The sequence below is a fragment of the Parasteatoda tepidariorum genome, chromosome 9 (genome assembly GCF_043381705.1).
Source record: "Parasteatoda tepidariorum isolate YZ-2023 chromosome 9, CAS_Ptep_4.0, whole genome shotgun sequence".
NCBI lineage: Eukaryota > Metazoa > Arthropoda > Arachnida > Araneae > Theridiidae > Parasteatoda > Parasteatoda tepidariorum.
In genome coordinates, this window is record NC_092212.1 from 19,787,627 (window position 1) to 19,809,041 (window position 21,415).

The 21,415-nt window shown below is 31.6% G+C and overlaps 1 protein-coding gene across 4 annotated transcripts in view; it reads right to left on the reverse strand.

Annotated features, from left to right (window-relative positions):
- LOC107437726 (fasciclin-1) overlaps window positions 1-21,415 on the reverse strand; it is a 480,484-nt gene that overhangs the window by 66,478 nt on the left and 392,591 nt on the right. For all 4 annotated transcript variants that reach the window (XM_043039551.2, XM_043039552.2, XM_071184976.1 and 1 more), the window contains exons 2-3: window positions 13,400-13,547; window positions 10,314-10,420 (exon numbers count right to left, since the gene is read on the reverse strand). In XM_043039551.2, the coding sequence (XP_042895485.1) occupies window positions 10,314-10,420; window positions 13,400-13,547 (255 nt within the window). The remainder of the gene's footprint in view (window positions 1-10,313; window positions 10,421-13,399; window positions 13,548-21,415) is intronic.

Here is a 21,415-nt window from a genome sequence, read left to right on the forward strand (position 1 = left end):
ATTGGCCGAGAGTATATAAGCATGATTTTTACTCATAAAAGTTACACGCAATATTTTATTAATTACTTCTGTGCGCAGATCCCTAGAAAAGTTGTTGATTCTTATATAAATTTATTTCATACCTTTTCGTCTTAGGATTGTCTTAGAAAAAAGTTGCACCATGTTATTTTTTCCCCAGGAACACGTTTTAGAAGTACAAATTTAAACACAATAAACACGCTGTTTCAAATAACATTAGAAATACTAATTCAGCGTCGTAGCACCGATACTCATGTCATTCTCGTTAATGACTTAACTTGTAAAAAATGATTAAACGTTAAAGAACGTGCAATTTGAGCTGTTTAAATAAAATTAAACTGTTTAAATAAAAAGTTAAACAGAATAATTTATAAAATCATTTATAACAAAAGCTTATGTTAAACTAATGCGAAAAAATTCATTTTTCAGGCATTTCCTCCGAACAGAATAATTAAAATTCTTTAACGATTTTTTGAATCGGGAACTTGATTTGCTTCTCGTGGTCTGTATCTGAGTTTCAAAGCCTTATCGCCAACTTCTTTGGAGTTATAAGAGACTTAAAATATTGTTTCGTGACAAGAACAGACAAAATACTGAGTCAAAGCAAAAGAAAAGTTTAAAAAGACATGTCCTGGTTGGCTACTGAAGGATCATCACAGAGCCTAAGCTACTGAAGCTAGAAACATGAAATTTTGACAATGGGTTCCTTTTATGACATAGGAATAATGGGAATAACTATAATATGTAATAAGAAAGGATTTTTTGACATTCCTACCCTAAAGGAGTTTAATAGAGATTGAAATGTTGTTTGAAGAACCACTAATTTTGTCATTTTGTTAGGTTGTCTTAAGTAATAATTTAAGTGGTGTTAAATAATTTGTTACTCGATAAGTTTCAATATAGATTTGTTTTGTTAGGTCGTCTAAAGTGACAGTTTAAATCGTATCAAATAGCTAGTTGTGCGTTAAGCAGTTATATAATTTATTTTTGTACTTTTACATACATAAATTTTTAGTTACGAAGTGATTGGGTACTTGCACTGCAAAAAGAAAAAAACCTCCCGTGCCCGCACATGTAACCTATGACGTCAGCGCCAGCTGACCTTTATCAACAAAATAATGCTATCGTCATCGAGTAAAATGGACTTACAATCGATCTAATCTCTAATAGATTAAACGATGAGGCAAGTATTTACCTGACGGAGATCGAGGCTGTTAAGCAAGCTGTCATTTACATAAAAAACAAAAATTACAAAGATGCGAAAATCTATACGGATTCGCTCTCCTTGTTACAAAATCTAAATGACCCAAGAAATAGAAGCAGTATTATTGAAGAAATCAAAGAAAATATTACACCAAGTATTAGACTTTACTGGGTCAAAGCCCAAATTGGGATTGAAGGTAACGAGGAGGCGGATCAGCATGCCAAAAAGGCCACGAGCTGGGAACGATGCTCCTAAGGGAGAGAACTTTCATTATTAGATACATTCTGCAAGCCACAATGAATAAATGGAAAGTAGATTGGTGTTAATCAGCAAAGGACAGACAGTTTCTTTAAAGATCCTACGCTAACTCGCCTGCAGTCAAACTTCTATCAATTCTTAACGGGCCTTGGGGTTTTCGGAATATATCAACAGAAGTTCTTCAATAAACAAGCAACTTCTAAATTTTGTGGGAAAGTGCAAGACATTGACCATCTTTTTAAATTTTGTCCCTAACCATGTTGGGACCAATATAATCAACATCAACTTTATGCTGATACTGACTGCAGGAGAAAAATCATTGAAATTCTGAAAATATACCTTAGAAGATCTGCTTGCCCCCGAGAGTTCACCTGACTAATTTTATGTGGTTTTAAACTTTTGGCTTTTAGATTTCCTGGTTTTAATATTTGCCTTTTAGTATTGTACCTTGGTTTTTACCGTGCTCTGGTGACTTTGTCTTCCTATTGGACTAAAATTCTCTTCATATATTGTACATTCGAAATGAATTTTTGGATCATAGTGAACTTCAGCACCTTCAGTCTTACCTGGCGTCATTTTTGAATTTCTATCCTTTTAAGAGAAACTTTGGTATACCTTAGAGCATTTTTAATCCTAAAGGCACTTTGCTTTGAAAAGGAGATATACTTAACTTTTAGTCGACTATTTTAATTATTTTATTTATCTTATTTCAAACTTTATATTTTTTTAATGTGATTTTTCTTATTTTTACTATTTGATGTTTTACCTGACCTTACTCTTTATACATTTTTAACTGTATTTTTGACACTTTTATTTCTTTTTCGTTTTACTCTTTTGGATTAAGCACTTTTGACTTGTTTTTAAGAATCCTGTTTCATTTTCATCTCTTTGATCTTTTCGATATTGTGATATTTTCTTATGTGTGTATTAGTATTTGTGCAAGTATTCTTTATTGGTTTTAATTTTATTTTACTGTAATTTTGTAATGTTTAGTTCACGTGGCAACGGGTCAAACCCTTATCCGAAAACTCCACCCGGGGTAGGTGGGTCACTATTAATCTTATCAACAATATAGCGTATTAAAGTTGAGCTAAGTTTCTCTACATAAGTTAGAACATTAATTAATGATAAGTTAATTAAATCGTGCCGTATCGCACATCGAATTCATTGAAATATAATTCTTACTCTTCTACTTAACTTAGATTTATTATTTGTTTATGTATTTTATTGTAACTGCGATAGATTTTTGTTTTGTGTACCTGGTATTTATGCACAGTTAGTTTGTTTACGATCCACATGGCTTTGTGCCTGTCTTCGTATTAAGTCTTTCTGTAAATATATAGTGAAAGAATTGAAATCTTTTTGAATGAATTTAGAATGTGTCACTTAAGATAATTGATACTTGCCGGACTTGGCTTACACTAAATATAATGCAAAGAACAGTTGCTAACAAATGCCACGTTTCAACAACCAATCAGGATCGAGATACCCACGCTACGTCACTTGCAGGTAGCCAATTATTTAGATTTATTTTTTATCCTTTCTCAAATGGTTATAAAAATTTTAAACGTAAATGGTAATATGGTGTTGCATACTGTCACTCGAATTATTGATGACGGGGCTTGCTTTTTTCGAGTAACAGCATGTATATTATGCGATACTCTAGTTATAATTTGATAGGTGTAGGAGGAAGAGGTACAGTATGTAAGTACAGTGCGGAAGTAGCACAGCATTGGGATGATTTTTCTATCTTATCTCACGTCAGAGATGAAAATACTTTTAATACTTCTTCTGCCTACTATGTTGAAATTTATTGAACTCATACTTATGGCGGTTTGCGTCATTTAACACACAGACACCATCATACATGGCAATACTTTTACGTTTGTTACTTGTAGCGAAAGCAAAAGTGAAAAGTATGTACTTTTAATAGTACTTCATTACATTTGAAATTTAACACTCTTACTTGTTATTCCGTTATTTGTTTGAAAAAGTACAAGTATTTGTAACAAAAATGTCAAAAGAAATTGTTACTTTCTTCTGAAATTTTTTAAAAATTTTCTCTCAAAAAATGTTTTTTCTCGAAATTTTCGATATTTTTTCTTAAATTTACAAATTTAATGTATTTCACATTCTAGATTACTTCTTTGTCAAGACATCTTAAGAATTGCAATTTACTGAAAGGGCGGGGGCTGCTTTTTTGAACACTCAATACCTTTTCGCAAAATTCACTACAAATCCCCCCCCCCCACAAATTTTTTTTTCAAAAGATCTGATAGTTTTAAAATTAATATAATTTGATCCACCTTCATCTATGCAAACATTGAATTTCGACTTCTGGTTTGGTTTTCAGATATTTTCAACGTCTGCAATTTCAGTTAATTTTGCAAAACTTTCCTGCATTTTAAAGTTTTAAAAAAATTTTAATTAAAATTTAATGCATTTTAAATTCAAAAAACATTTTGTAGCATTTTTTAAATAAGTAATTTGAATTCTTGATTTCCTCGAAAGTACTTTTAAATCGTCACTTTTTTGTTTTGTACTTTTTACTCGTTACTCTTCAAAATCAAAATTTTTTACTCATTACTTTTGTTTAAAGTACTTGTACTTTCACTCGTTGCTTTTTAAAAGTAACGTTCCCACACATGGACACAATATCGCGGACACCCCTTTAAAGTAATTAAAATTGAAATTATATTACTTCCACTCGTGTAAAGCCATGGGCAATACCTAGTAATTCATAAATATGTTAAAAATAATTGCGTTCATAAAGTAACTCTAAATAAAATCTTTTTAAAAATCGCATGATTTCTACCGAGACAACACCTACAGTTGACAAATAAAACCAAATTTTTGTGAGCTATGACGCTATAAATAACCTTTTCCCTTTTGCATTTACTTAATTGGCAGCCAATCTCCAAACGTTTAGATGAAAAATTCCAGACTACGCTCAGAATACTGCATGGCTTCTCTCAAAGCACGATTGCCAGTTTTAATTCATTAATTCCGACATATTATTAATTTTGGCGAAATAGTTCCGCTTCACGTCCAATTAAATCCTCCCAGGGATTCGGCCAGTCGGAAATTTAGAGAGAAGGAGCTAATAACTTTGGGTTCAATGAAAACTCTCTTGTCTATGCTTCCACACAAGAGCTTTAAGAGATTAGGGTCAGGCCTCTCTCTTGGCGAGATTTAAACTAGTATTAATCTCGTCTTCTCTCCTTCTCTTTGTCACATTAGTTATGCATTTAATTGGTTTGGCGTCAAAACCCGACTGCTCCAAGAACGAAGCGTTAATTTTGATGAGGATTGGATGGAAGTTATTCAAGTGGAAAGGAAGTTCAGAATCGCAAAAGCGGTTACAGTTTAAGTGAGAGTAAACACTCGGAAAAGCGAAAGGGTATTTATCGCAGGAGGTAATAACTGAACGAGTAATTTCACACAACGTTGTCATATCCTAACGGTGTATAAGTAATATTAGATGGATATTTTAATTATATTTTAAAATTTGCTGAATATAAAGATTTGTTTAAGCTCTTAAGAGTTAAAACAATAACTTTTAACCAATTACTTTCTCAAAAAAGGGAAGTGTTATCTTGTTAATTAAATAAATATTGGATTTTCAGGGGTATTTGCTTTCAGGAATTTTAAAGACACGTATATCTAAACAATCTTGGAATACATCTGAACAATCTGTAGATGTTGGGGGTAATATAGTTGTAATCCACATTTTTTTCTCTCCACAGATAACAATTTTAAATTAATCTGTTTTGTATAGTTTACAGATAGGTACATTACAAGTTTCTGTAATTTGGTTTGGACAGCAGAGTACCCTGAAACATTTTATTGCCGAAGAGAACATTGTGGGGATTCTCACCTAAAATCTCTATACAAAATCCTAAAACTAAACTAAACTCAGTGGCGCGACAGCCCATAGAGGGCCAAGGCTTACTGTGCCCTTCTCAGTTATCTTGACCTTGGGCTCTGGGGTGCAGGAGCAGATGCTCCGGTCAGGTGGTCAGCCAAACGTGAAACCCCAGTGTTTAGTTCTCAAGCATGCTTGGTACTCATTCATCGACCCACTGAAGGGATGAAAGGCTGAGTCAACCTTGCCCGGCCCGAGGATTGAACCAGGACCCATACATAATCCAACATCTTTCATGATACGATGTGGGGTCGGGCAGCGAAGGATGGGCAGAGTAAGGGCACCTGCTTGGTAATAAATGCATTATGGTCTACGACAAAAATGCTTTAGAGTACAGTAAAAAAGTTAGCGATAATCCATAATGTTGAAAACTACTCAATAAATACTCAATTGAGTAAATTTAAGCTGCAATCCACATCGGCATGGAATCCATCCTTGGAATTTTCCCAAATTCTGCAACTATGATGCTAATTTGATCAAGATACGTCTTGCTTGAAAATTACTCTTGGTAAAGACTGCTGAATAACTATTTGCAATCCCGTATATAATTGCATATCTGCCTCTTCTACTTTCGAATATTGAATGACGAATTCTGCAAACTGTCGCGTTTTATCCACTCCAGAGAATGTGCTCTCTTCTGATTCGCCCTTTGCTTTGCGATCCCACATTACATTTTGAACATTTTTGGTTTAGCTAGCTAAATCAATTCTTACAGTTGTGTCAGTTAGTTTTGTATCACCCAGTATAATTTATATTGAGCTATCACATTAGAATATTTTTGCACGCATAAAAAATACTTTATTTGTTCAAATTGATTAAAAAAATCTCATTATGGACAAAAAAGTGGAGCAGAATTATTTATGTACGTATCAAAAGATATAAATATTAACAAAAAATGTATGGATTTTCCAGTTAATTACAAATACAAAAGTTTTAATATTTTTTGTAATAAGATGCATGACAGGGGCACCATGTTATGGATTCATGTTAGAAACCATGAGTATACATAGGGACAAAAATTAATATAACTTAGACTCTATGTATATAATATATATATGGGTAAGAGAATAGAATTTTTATATCTGAACTCTATAACAGAAAAATCGACGCACCAAGAAGGAGTTGTCCGACTGAAACGAACATTGGTGGATAGGAAGACAATGTACAGAATAGTAAATGATTAAAATTTCAGAACAATTGAATAATTTATTGCAGAGTTACAGTCACAAGTTCAATAAGGTGTTGACCCGCCTCTAGCCTAGATACAAGCTGCCTCACGGCCTGGCATAGACCGATAAAGCTCCCGGATGGTCTCTTGCGGNTAGCGACCCTTTTTGACATTTGATTGAAGTTCGTGATTTTATCTTTAACCTCGTTGAGATGAGGAATCCATGTCAGCCCTCTTCGGCATGAGGAATCCACTTCGGCATGGAATCTATCCTTGGAATTTTCCCAAATTCTGCTACTATGATGCTAATTTGATCAAGATGCGTCTTGTTTAAAAATTACTCTTGGTAAAGACTGCTAGATAACTATTTGCAATCCCGTATATAATCGCATATCTGCCTCTTCTACTTTCGAATATTGAATGACGGATTCTGCAAACTGTCGCGTTTCATCCACTCCAGAGAATGTGCTCTCTTCTGATTCGCCCTTTGCTTTGCGATCCCACATTACATTTTGAACGTATTTTTGTTTTAGCTAGTTAAATCAATTCTTACAGTTGTGTCAGTTAGTTTTGTATCACCCAGTATAATTTGTATTGAGCTATCACATTAGAATATTTTTGCACGTATAAAAAATACTTTTATTTGTTCAAATTGATTAGAAAAATCTCATTATGGACAAAAAAAGTGGAGCAGAATTATTTATGTACGTATCAAAAGATATAAATATTATCAAAAAATGTATGGATTTTCCAGTTAAATACAAATACAAAAGTTTTAATATTTTTTGTAATAAGATGCATAACAGGGCACCATGTCATGGATTCATATTAGACATTATGTGTATACACATAGGGACAAAAATTAATATAACTTAGACTCTATGTATATAATATATATATAGGTTAGAGAATGAAATTTTTATATTTATATAGCTTTATAGAATAAGCATAGAATTTTATCTATAAAAAAGTTATTTAATAAGTTAAGTATTGATAAAACTTGCACTGTATTTAGAAATGTATAAAATTATCTTTAAATTATTTAATGAGAAATTATATTTACAAATTGGATTTATTTGGGATCGAAATCTAATACACCAAGCAAAATGTAGTTTACTTTTTTACAGTAAGATTATTGTTAGGAAGGAAAATAAAATATTTGCTTATTTTTCTCAAACTAACAAGATCAGTTCGTTAATTAATTTTGAGCTCGCCATTCAACTGAAAGAATATTCCAAGAAATACTATCCATTAGTAACAAAAGATCTTAAATAGAAATAGGATAATAAAAGAAATAATAAGTGCTTATAAAATATTTTCTTACAGGAAAAAGTAAATTAGTTGTAATATAAATGTAAACTGCTGTTGTAAAGAAAAGGAATTTGTTAAGTCGTTGAAGTATTTATTTTCTAAAGGAAAATACAATAGAATATTTGATTTCGTAAACTCTCGGAAAGAAAACTTAATAGAGTTATTTTAATAATTATGTTTTGTATTAAGAGGGATTTTAAATCAGCTTTAAAAGTAATCTCTTTGTAACTGTTTTCTTTTAAAGGGTTTCTTTTTAATAAAGATAAGATTACGACTAATATAATAAGAGCTAATTCAGCGCTTTCGCTAAAAAAGGCTCACTGTTTGAGTTCCTTAAAATCGAAACAAAGTTTCAACTTTAAAATATATAAGCATGAGTGCTAACTTGTATGGTCATGTAGAAAATATTTTCTTATTGGCTGCAATGTTTATGTTTTAATGTTTAAATCTTAATTTTAAAAGCTAAATTTCCTTTTTAATGTATAAATCTTAATATTAAAAACTTAAATTATTTCGCTTACCATGTCAAATTAACAACTCCAACATGGGTATATAACTAAAGAAAAAAAACAATGTGGATAAAGCACAAATGAGAGCACCGAAATGGGATTACTATAGTTTCGGTTCTATAAACATGAACTTTCTTCAGTGTCTAAACTCTAACTCATAAATGTAATAGGTGTTCGAAATTTGGTGCTTAGACAGAGAGTTAACATGTCATTTGGTGACCTGTGAATGCCAATGTCATTTGATGTTGAAACACTGAGGAAGGTTTTTGTTTATAGGACTGAAATTATAGTATGTCCATTTCTGTACTTTCACGTTTGCTTTATTTTAGTTTCTTGCCATATGTGTATATGCTATATAGTTTTAAAAATGTGCTTATAAAAGTTGGCGAACAGTTTAATTCTTAGAAAATTCTTGCTACATTAAGTCATACTTTCAAAACCAAAAATTCTAGCTTCCCATAACACTTGTTGGAAGTTGTAATGATGCTAACCCAATACCTACAATTTTCAACCTTTCGGACAGAGCCTAAATTTCTAAAGTTGCAATTCTGATGACGCCTTGCACCTATCACTTTTTAACTGTAACTTGCTGTGCTTTGAATACACACTTTCGATTGTTGATACAACTTGAGATACGTGAGCAGTTTTTAATTTTTTTTTCCTTCTGCGCATGCTCAGTAAATGGCAGGTCAGGCTTTATTTAGTCTTGCATTTATGCAGTCTAAATAATTCGGGTAAAGTAATTATTTACATATTTATTTAGATATGGTTTCAATGACAGAGCGTGCGGAGAAGGGAACACGTGTCTATTTCTGCCCCGATAAACTTTCTGAACGTTATAGTCCCTCCTGAGAAGGATATTGATTTAGAGAAGCGATAAAAAAATAAAAGCTGGATCCATGATAGCTATCTGCTATTCTATTCCATTTCCAAACAAGTAAAGTCCACCTAGGCTGCTTAGAAGAAACTATTGACCTGGAATCCTATGGTGATAAATATACTCATCTTCCTTTGGGGGAGGCATGCCCCTTTAGCAGCAACAAGACAATAAGTGGAATAATAATAAAGTATTAGCTTAGTTTTGAAATTTGTCAGGACTTTAAATTGTTTTGCAGGTTTTTTTACTTCATGTACATGGATTATTCATATTTTAGTGTTAGACAAAATAATTCAAAATAAAAATTTTTTAAACCAAAAATAAACTATTGATGCTAAAGTTTAAATTTTGTCATTTAAAATACATAAAGAAAATTTTCCGAATAAAGTGTGAGAATTTTTTTTTAAGTGCTTGCATTTTAACCTATCAATTGTCAAAACTCTTATACACAGTAGTGTATTTTTGTTTCAAAACAATTAAATCATTTATTTTATTTTTTATACTCATTTCTGTGAAACAAAGTTTCAAGACTTTGCCAAGTAAAAGTGAAACCCGTTTAACTTAGTAGCCATAGGTAAATATGTCTAATTTTAGACAATAAATGCATTGAGTTGTCAATGAAAAAGTAAATATATTTGCTATAGTGTAATTGCAATAATATTGAAAACTAAATGAAGAGCTTAGCGGATGAAACTGGTAAGTAACATTTTCAGGTTAATTTATTAATCAAGGAAAGCAACATAAAGTGGTCGTATCAATATGGGTTTGCTTAATGTAGCAGAATTGCTTTTGCTTCACTTTAATTTTTCAATCCACACTAGCTATGAGTATGCTGGCATGATATTTATTTCACATTAGGATGTAATAAATAAAGTAATGCAAAACATTATTAACCCCGCCCTTCTAATGATTCTTTAATAAAATACTTCGGATACCACTTTTTGTCTTTTTACCCAGATTGCATCCTCTCTGAAAATGTCACTTACACGGTTTATCCACTCAGTTCTCAGACATCGTAATGGTACAAAGTAAAAGTGGCTTACTTTCCAAAATCCTGCCCCTTCTCTGTAATTAAGATACAAAGGAGGAGATCCTGTCAATGTTGATGCAGCCTTGAAAGGAAACATGTCTTTCTCAGCCACTAAATTTACTGTTCAAAAGAAAAAAAATGCAATGTTACATTTCACGGAGCACACGTACACATTATTTTAACTGAAAATCTGTACACCAAGGAGAGATAAAGTTCAATATTTTAAAATTAATTATAATTAAAGTTTAAAATAATTTAAAATAATTAATTAAAATTTTTAGTCAGTCATTTACTGTCAAACAAAAGTAAACACATTGTTAATTTTTTAACGTAGCACACCATATTACTTCAATGGGCTATCTGTATATAAATTTGTAAAAGTTCAATGATATTTCAAAATTAATTGTAATGAATTCGATTAAACTATTCTTCTGTCTCCTCTCCGTTGATGCATTAGGATCTATGGTAATTTATAATAAACTATTTCAATTTTTATCATCTCAACTTACTGTCAAACAAAAATAAATACATTTTTACATTTCACGCAGCACTCACACTTTATTTTAATCGGTTATCTGTACACATCAATGTGAAAAAAATTCAATGATATTTTAAAATTAATTATAATTAATTCGATTAAACAATTCTTCTGCCACCTCTCCGTTTATGCATTAGGATCTATGGTAATTTATAATAAATTATTTCAATTTTTATCTTTTCAACTTACTGTCAAACACAAATAAATATATTGTTTCATTTCACGCAGCATACATACACATATTATTTTAATGGGCTATCTGTACATCAGCATGAAAAAAAGTTCGATGATATTCCAAAATTAATTATAATTAATTCAATTAAATAATTCTTCTGCACACCTCTCCGTTAATGCTGCATTAGGATCTATGCTAATTCGACATAGTTTATTTCAATATTTAGCATCTCAACTTACTGTCAAACAAAAAATACATTCTTACATTTCACGGAGCACACATACACATATTATTTTAATAAGCTATCTGTACATCAGTATGGAAAAAGGGTACATCAGGTTCAATTTCGATGATATTCCAAAATTAATTATAATTAATTCGATTAAACAATTCTTCTGCCACCCCTCCGTTGATGCATTATGATGATCTATGAAAATTTGTAATAAATTATTTAAATTTTTCTCTTCTCAACTTACTGTCAAACAAAAATAAATATATTGTTGCCTTTCACGGAGCACATACACATATTATTTTAATGGACTATCTGTACATAAATATGAATGAAAGTTCAATGATATTCCAAAATTAATTATAATTAATTCGATTAAACAATTCTTTTGCCACCTCTCCGTTGATGCATTATGATCTATGAAAATTTGTAATAAGTTACTTAAATTTTTCTCTTCTCAACTTACTGTCAAACAAAAATAAATATATTGTTGCCTTTCACGGAGCACACATACGCATATTATTTTAATGGGCTATCTGTACATAAATATGAATAAAAGTTCAATGATATTCCAAAATTAATTATAATTAATTCGATTAAACCATTCTTCTGCCACATCTCCGGTGATATATCAAGATCTAAATTAATTTACAGTAATTAATTAAAATTTTTAGCATCCCAAATTACTGTGAAACGAAAATAAATAAATTGTTAAATTTCACGGAACCCGCACATCTGGGGCTGCTCGTGGTCCTTTTCCCATTCATCATGGCCTTCCAGGGTTATAGTGGCAGAAATTGTGTTGGTTGGAATGCAAATTGAGTAAAAAAGAGCTATTTTGCCACTGTAAACGTAATTGAAAATTTTACTTTTTTTATATCTTGGAGAGAGATGCATCACTACGGAAGTAAGCTACCGTGGGTCGTATTCTTATGGATTCTGGTAACAATGCCTACACGTTGTTGAATATGATCAATTTTTAGATCACGAAGAATGCCTCCGTTGCACATGAACCATTTGGTTTTATAATCAATCTTCCCAGAATCTTATTTTGGCATCTTTTTCAATTTTTCAAGCAGAGTAGATGATATATAGGCAAGCGGAAGCATATGGTTGGATTAGGATAGGTCGAGAAGTTATGGATAGATCGAAAAGTCTTTTCAGGTTCAATTCCACATTGGCTCTAAACAGAGCATTTTGAAATTTAAAGCTGTAGGTACTTTGCCCTTAATTTTGGAGTCGTGATCATTCCGCTTAAATTTGGAGTTCAGGACGAGTCCTGAATAGGTTGCGTTGTTTACAGAAGGGATACAGTGTTTCATCAGGACTGAAAGTAAATTAAGACGGTAAAAAGCAAAAACTGATAAAAAAATCATTTCATTCTTACTTATTCTCGGGAGGATTAAAATATCAATTTAGGTTTTATTTAACAATTATACCGTGTATATAAGAATGCTTCTTACTTGAAAAAAAGTAAATAGTATGAGCTTTATTTTACTCCTCCCAAAAACTTGGCAGGGTTTTTATCAGGTTCCGGGGTTTTACGAAGTGGTTTTAAGTTCAGAGTTTTCTTTTTGTCCGTCTTGTTATTAGGTTGGGTTTCATACACTTTCACAGCGTTCACGCGGGCTTCAAAAAATATATTGTCCTAAGTTTGTGCACAATATTTCCAAAAAGAATCTATAGAGTAGCGGTATCTGCAGAAATTGTAAAAAATTCCGCTTTAAATTACGGTAAAAAGTACCAACTCTCAGGGTGCCAATACTTTTTATTATAAAATCCTCATTTACCGGAACATGTTACAGAACCAAAAATCTGATAGACCGTAATTTTTTCAGTAATGATTACCATAACATTACTGAATCACTCCAATTAAATAAATATTAATGTTAAATTTAAAGTATAGTATTTCAAGCTAAAATAAGATTTTAGAGTAAAATGTATTTTACAGATGATGCACCCAAAGTACTGGCCTGTAATTTGGTATGGAATTTTCTTACAGTGCACAGAATTTTTAATTTAAATTTAAAAGCTAATAAAAAGAAATTTGTAACTGCATTATAGGAATATTAGCACCACTTTTTAAACTTTTTAAGGACCGTATGAGCCTTATTTCATATTAAAACATTAAAGTGATTGGCCGAGCGGATTACTTACGGACGTGGTAGGCTACCACTTCGTTTTCTCTACCTACAACCCATTCATTATTTCTTTCTATGGCGTCATTTGTGGGGGCGAAGACTGTTACTGGCCAGTACTGTAGCAGCTTCCTCAACACTTCATCTCGATTGACCATTTCTTGAAACTGAAAAAAAAAAGAATTTCAGAATCTTCAGCACATATAATATCTTATAGATATGAAAGACTTTCATCTTTAGTTTGAAAAGCCAAACTTTTTACAAAAAATGACTTTTTTACATCAATCGGTAACATTTCATACAAATTGGTATTTTAAAATTTAGGTACTGCACGTTTCAGTTATGTGCTATAGATGTTCACAATTTCTACTGCACAATGCAAGTACGACAACCGGAAATATCCAGTTTTTTAGATATAAATTGTGTATTTTTTACATTGTAAAAACTGTGGTGTAATACCTACCCGAATTCGGAGTTGCTCAACGCTAGAATTAGTATGAATGATTATGAAGCTTTCTTGTAAACTTTAAAGGGTTTAGTTAAATTTTAACACCAATAATTCATATAGTTCACACTAATACGCAATTCATTGGAAAAAAAATGTGGTGTTTATCGGAGTTGCGTAAATTTGGTGAATAATTATTGTATATTTAAATTATTTAACTAAATTCTTGTGTGAAGTGACGGTAGGGCATGTTTTAAATGAATAAACAATGCTTTTGGACCACTAGTGGGAGTTTAAAGGCGATTAACTGAGCAACTTCAAGATCGTGACATAATGGCAGTCAAGATGGCGATTTTGTTTAGATGAAATGTACTGGTGTCTTTTTGTCGGATTTAATTGAGTAAGTTTCAATCCTCTATACTGATTTATAAAAAGTTTTGATTGTGGTCGATTACATGCCGTATAATTTCAGTTGTGCTGGATTGATTAGACAAATCACTCATAAAAACTGTTATAAAATCCACGCGTACTCTTAGTTATATAATGAAAATATTTATGTTCTCCTATTTACTTAAACTCCCAGTTGCTTAAAATAATTTTACAATATTTAACTTCTATTCTCTTCTGTTTGTTTTGAGTTCATAGCAATATTCTGGCTGAAGAGTTTGCGTGTTTGATTACGTACCTAATTTTAATTTAAGAAATATATGCACCCAAAACAAATGATTCATGTTTTAGATTGTATCGTAAAATAAATTTTTTTAAACTTTTAAACTTTTTAAACTTTTTTTTTCAAAATCAAATTTTAGTGGCATTTATTTTATTAAATAGTAAAAAAAAAAGTACTAAAAGTCCGAAACAAATTATCATGCAAAAAATTATTAAAAGTTGTTTTTTGAATGGAATTGTATTTAAATAAACAAATTTTATCATTGTGTGCAAAATTGTTTCAATTCGTTTCAGAAGTACTCAAAATTTAGTGAAATACACAAAAAGTAAAACAGCAGGGTATACTTTTGTGTGAAATACACAAAAAGTAAAACAGTACAAACTTTGCATCGCACTCCTGATCAAACTATAGGGCCTATATTTCCCAAATTGCTGCTATCCCCCTATATTTTTGGGATCAGAAATCCGAATCCATCGAAAAAGAGTGTGTTTATTCTGAGAAAGTCCATTTTTGTGCCTACTTTCGTAACTTAAAACATCGCCTGCATCAATTAATTAGCATATTTGAGGTCACTCCTTAGACTGAGTCCTAGAACGACTATCATTAAATCAAAAGTTATTTAGGGCTGTTCGCTCATTTTTTGCTCACTGTACTTGTCTGCCTCTTTAAAATAGCGTTTAAAATAAAAAAAAAATAACATGATCTTAAACGGTCGCATCATAAACCAAAACGCATTATCGTCTTCTTATTTCTATGGTAGTCCAACGTTTCAGAGAAATGGAGTTACTTAGCATTTACTCGAGTGAATTTAAAAAAGATCTTGGTTTGGACTATATTATTAAATTAAAAAAAACTGTTGTTTGGAGAGAGAAACAGATTTCAAGTTGGATATCTAAAATCAAAAGTTTCTAAGATGCGTTAAAAAATCCCTCGTAACTTCAAAAAAAATTTTTTTTCCCAGTGTTTTAAGTCAAAGATGGGAGTCGAGCTTTTTGAGAAGTCCGGTGTCGGAAAGAAACATTTTAACTACCGACTCCACACTCCTGATTCAGTAGCAAGGAAAAAAAAACCAGATTAAAAAAATATCTCAACAACGCGTGAAACTTTTTCCATTAATTTGTTGAAAGTAAACAATTTTTTTTCAATGGATATAAGTTTCTTGAAGACCCTATAAATTATGCTAACGATCGTCTTTGTTAAAAAGGTATACCAGACCTACACTTGGTCATTAAAAATTCCTTTCAAGCCCTTAGTCTGAAACACGATAAAATAGAAATAAAAAAAAAGAGGAGAAGTAAGTTACTTTCTCCTGTTTTCCCAATTTTCCTGGTACATCGCTGAAATGTCGATGGTATATTGCGAGTGCTCAAATGGGAACACAGGTTTAAGTGGCCGTTAGGGAAGGTGGCCTGCCAGTTCCCCCTCATCGTAAAAGTTGAGTTTATTTTCGTACGAATGTGAAGGTTCCACTAAAATTTTCGTAGTAATATCCTCAAGGATTGGAGTATCTCGTTAAAAAAGCGAAAACTTGTTTGTTTTGAGCGTTGTAAAGACGCTCTTCGATAATACATGGCCTTGTTCCCGGTTAGCTTTAAGAAGCATGCCTTCGGCGGCCTGTGGGATTTTAGGTTTTTTTCTCTTCTTATTTTGTTTGTGTGCAGTTTATGCATCTGGGAATTTACTTGCGAAAAAACAATGCATAACTTTGAATGAGCCCTTCTTTTATTGTTTTGAAGAAAATCCAATAGAGCATTTTTCTGTTGTTTAGGGTTTTTTTTTATTAGCGAAGTTGTTTGAAGTCAATACATCTCCTGGTTGCTAAAGGCTTGAATTTCGTTTGCAGGCTACAAAATTTTCCAATATTTCAACAATAAAAAAGGGGAAAATGTTTGTAAATTGAGTAAAATAGATGCTTGTCGATAAAACTTCAATTTCTTTGGACTCAAATCGATATTTTGATTATAAGTTATCATTTCTGAAAATAGGTGCTTTTGTTACCTTTCAGCAGAAACGCTGAAATGAGATTGTTTGAAACTGATCTTAAGAAAGATAATAAATTCTATTTTTGTTTTTGACTTTAAAAAGTAACAAAAACCTAACAACCGAATTTTCATTCTAAAATTGCAGTGAAACAACCGGCAGCAGTCTGTCCATCACATTAACCATAAAGTTCATGGTTAGGCCTATTTCTTTACACTTTTTTGAAATTGTTTACAATTGGTACAGTTAAAAAATCGTGGATATAAAACTATACGGTACCATTTACAACTAGTAAGATTCTAAACCACAGTTATGTAACTTAAACGGACATTGGAGCTCTGTCGCTGCTATGCCTTTTATGTTCATAGTTTCGTATTCTATTATAGTTTCGTATTCCATTGGTCTGCGATCGTAATTATAGTTTCGTATTCTATTAGTATAGAATGATCACCGATTGAACTCTCGAAACTTTGTAGGACTCTCGAAACTTTTCATGTATTAAAGGAATGGAAGAAATATTGTTCTATGAACCCCGTGATTTGAACCCCTGCTCAGTCGGTCATGAGATTGACCGATTAACCCTCTCATCTGCAGTATGCACCCAACTGTGGACATTAGAGCTCTTTGGGTGCTATGCCTTTTATGTTTATAGTTTCGTATTCCATTGGTCTGCGATCGTAATTATAGTTTTGTATTCTATTAGTATAGAATGATCACCGATTGAACTCTCGAAACTTTGTAGGACTCTCGAAACTTTTCATGTATTAAAGGAATGGAAGAAATATTGTTCTATGAACCCCGTGATTCGAACCCCTGCTCAGTCGGTCATGAGATTGACCGATTAACCCTCACATCTGTAGTATGCACCCAACTGTGGACATTAGAGCTCTTTGGGTGCTATGCCTTTTATGTTTATAGTTTCGTATTCTATTATAGTTTCGTATTCCATTGGTCTGCGATCGTAATTATAGTTTCGTATTTTATTAGTATAGAATGATCACCGATTGAACTCTCGAAACTTTGTAGGACTCTCGAAACTTTTCATGTATTAAAGGAATGGAAGAAATATTGTTCGATTAACTCTGGGATTCGAACCCCTGCTCAGTCGGTCATGAATTTGACCGATTAACCCTCTCATCTTCAATATGCACCCATCTGTGCGGAATAAAACGGTTTCATAAGGTGGGCCTAGATGGCTCGGATACAATTCTGGCTATTAAACCGTATTAAGTTAAAAAGATCAATGAACGTTTATTCTCACGCTTAAAAGTTTGAAAATCATGTTTTTTATGGCTATTTGACTGTTTTGGTTAAATGTGGCATAATAAAAATGAAATAAATGCTATGTAAAATGCTATGTTTTTACCGAGAAATTTCTTACAACGTATGTTTATAAAAATATTTTGAGAGGTAGAAGCAAATTTCTAAGTTCTGCTAAAAATTGCCAATATTCGCTTCTTATTTTTCTTATTTTTGTTGTTTGAAAATAAGTCCGTTTATCAAAAATGTAACTTGTAGCAATAAAATGATTTCCCAATTATCATTTATCTATTGAATCCACCTTAACCCATTTGTTTCGGGCTTCTTTCTTTTAAGGAAATGATTTCTTTAAAAAAAATAATAACGAGAAAAAATGTGTTTCATCATAAGGATTTGTTCATCATAAGGATGTGCGTTCAAGCTGTGGTAAAATAAAAATATTTTTTTTACAATTGTAATTCATGTTCTAATTCCTTTTTGCGAAAATCGTTCTCGGAAAGAATTAAAGTCATCAGGAATGCTTTACCTATCTAAAGGTGCTTTGAAACTGTATTGTCGTAAAAGGATTCAAAATTTGCTATCTGTAAAAAAATTAACTAGTTGTATTATCGAATGTTTCAATTCACAGTTTTATAAGTTCTCTCACAGATGGCGCTAACATCGCAGAAAATGACTGTACCATCAGCTTCACGGGGATCCAAATCACAATTTTATAAAATTCTATTGTAAAAGAAAAGATAGTTAACCAACTTAGAAGGCATGTAAAACTTTATTAAAATGTGTAATATAAAACATAATTATAGGTAAATACAAATAAAAATAGTTAAATTTATTTCATGTTATTTAAAAAATATAGAAATAAAACTTCGCTTTTATAGAATAACGAAAGGTCTTGTTAATATTAACGGTCGTATGAATAGTAATAATAGTAGAAGATATATGAAACGTTTACATGTAGATGGGTGTTCTTAAAGTACGAAAATTAATTTACAATTGTCTTAATAAAATAGTTAAATAAAATAGTTCATATTTCAAGAAAACTATAAGATTAGAACTAATTTAAACTCAGTTCTTATCAAATAAAATAATCTAAACATTTCAGCCAAAAAAAAATAAAAAATTCTGAAACAATCATTAAAATTTTATGATCGTAACAAGTAATAAGATTCCTTTTTTGGACAAGAATTCGCAATGCTTTGCTTCGGAATCAACAAATAATAAAATATCAGAAACTTCTTCGTGTGTTGCCAAGGCAATGGGAATTTTACATATCATCCTATTTATGTTAAGAATATTTATTTGTTGGCCAATTCGAATGGGAAATAGTTCCATGTCTCATAAACTTGTCATTCGTTCTTTAACGATCTTGGTATACATTATTCGAAATGTTCCATGCATTATTCTGTGTTGCCATCATCCATTTACAAATCATTCAGGAAATGGTCTTTTATTGTAAGACAAACATAAAAGAGGTTCTTGTTGCTTGTCATGAATAAGTCATTTACTTGAATAATGATAACACTTTGTATTGCTTTCCATATTTTTACGAGTCATGTAAATCATCATTGCGTTGAAATGTTTAGTTTTGTTCAATTTCAGTGGCAACACTTAGATTTTTGAATAGTTATTTGATGTTACTAGATGGAGATTGCAGTAAAACTTTTACGAGCAGATACTATGAGTAGCGCTAAAATAGTGTCGTAAAAGCTGATAGTTTAGAAACTTCTGTAAAACAACAAAAGTCTATATAAAATGAAATGAATTTCACTGATTATATCTATTTTGCTGCTCATTTTGCATCATCTAAGTTTTCTTACACCATACAGAGTGTTTCATATAATCACCTTAATGCAAAATTTTAGAACCTTTATCAAAATAAATATCAAAAAGTACTTGCATTTGGGTTCTCAAACTAATATTTAAGGGAGAAAAAATAAAGTTAAAAACGCTTTCAAAATCTTACGAATTACTATTAAAGAAATTGGGGCTGAAAACACCAAAAGCTACTTTATTGTACTAATAATCGCCTCTTAACTTCCCCCTGCTACTTACGATAATCAAATAGGTAATGTATTTTTCAGTCCTGTTTTCTGTAGTAGCGATTTGTAAAATTTTGTTAGCGTTTATTATCTTTAAGGAAAATGGATATTGTTCTAGGTTTTTCGTGCCCACATACTTATCGATTAGATCAACTTCAATACCGTAATTACTAATAAAGAGTTGTAAAAAATCAGGTTAGCATAGGCATTAATGAAAAAAAAAGGCACAACAAAATCATAAAAACAGACGATGATTTCGGAACTTTCTGGAGTTGTTTTCCAAACTGAATATTTCCTTTCTATTTACACCAGTTAATGTTTTCTCATAAGTATTTATATGTTCTTTTTATGATGAACTTATTCATATTAATTATATCATATCATTGATGAACTTATTCATCGTTTTGGGGGTGATTTTAATATAAAGATAAATACTGGAATAAGGAAAAGAGGGGTAGACTATATTTGAGGGTGCCCATTGATTCTCGCCAAGTTGTTGATCGCCAAGCTGGGCGATGTTGAAACTCAATCGTCATTCTGATTGGTTTAGATTTTAGCGTTATTTTTAAATGTTCAACGGTAAAAGTAATTTCAGAGGTCCGTTAGTTCTGCGTTGGATACCGGCTGGTAAGGTTACTTTTTCTTCTGGTCAATAAGATCGAAGGTATGTGGGCAGTCATAAAAAGGATTTTTAGAAAAAATTGTCACCGCCAGTTCGGTACCACAGACCGCTTTTTCGATTCGTATTTCGCCGAATTTATGTAGCGATGGATGTACACAGATTCTATTCATGATAAATTTAGACAGTATCTAACTGTTATTAGAGAATTCTCTGCACCTAAATCTGAGAATATTCAAGCTTAATAAAGAAGTGAGCTGTTTAGTCCCTTTTCCTTCTACGTCTACTCCATTAAGTTTTGCTTCGATTCAAAATGCTTTTTATTGGGTTCATTAATTAGCTTAGATTGAGTTCATTGCAAGTTTTGGCCGATGTTTTGTTGAAATTTTCCAATGTTTTACTGAAATATCATTATGTTTTGTTCGCCATTCCTGTTACCACGATGTTCCGCGCTAGCAGCAATGGCGCCAAACATAAGTCGCCAATTTCTCCAAGGGGCACCCTCAAGTATATTTTTCCCGAAAAGAGTTTTGTGACTTCTTAATGTATACATGCTCGAATTGAAATCCAATCCAGCGCATTGGATGACAAGAGGACAAAAATCAATTGATACAGTTTTTGCATGTCATGGCTTGAAATGTTGTGGCGTTTATTAATGTTATTCCGGAAAAAGAAAACAAATTTAACGATTGATTACCTAGTGTTTGTAATAATGCAATCACAATTTTCTCTGTTTCATAATTAATGGTCATTATATTCTTATTCCAGAAAAAAGAAAACAAATTTGACCAATGATTAACCAGCGATTGCAATAATGCGATTACAATTTTCTCTCTTTCATAATTAATGGTTATTATATTCTTATAAATATTCTTTGGTGAATGCAAATTATCAAATGTACCAAGATTACCGTGAATAATGAAATCATGTCTATTACGCTATTTACCTTTTTTCTTTTCTTCTGGCTTAAATTCATCCTCTGATGTGTATAATTTTTGATTCGTTTTTGATAAGAATTCTAA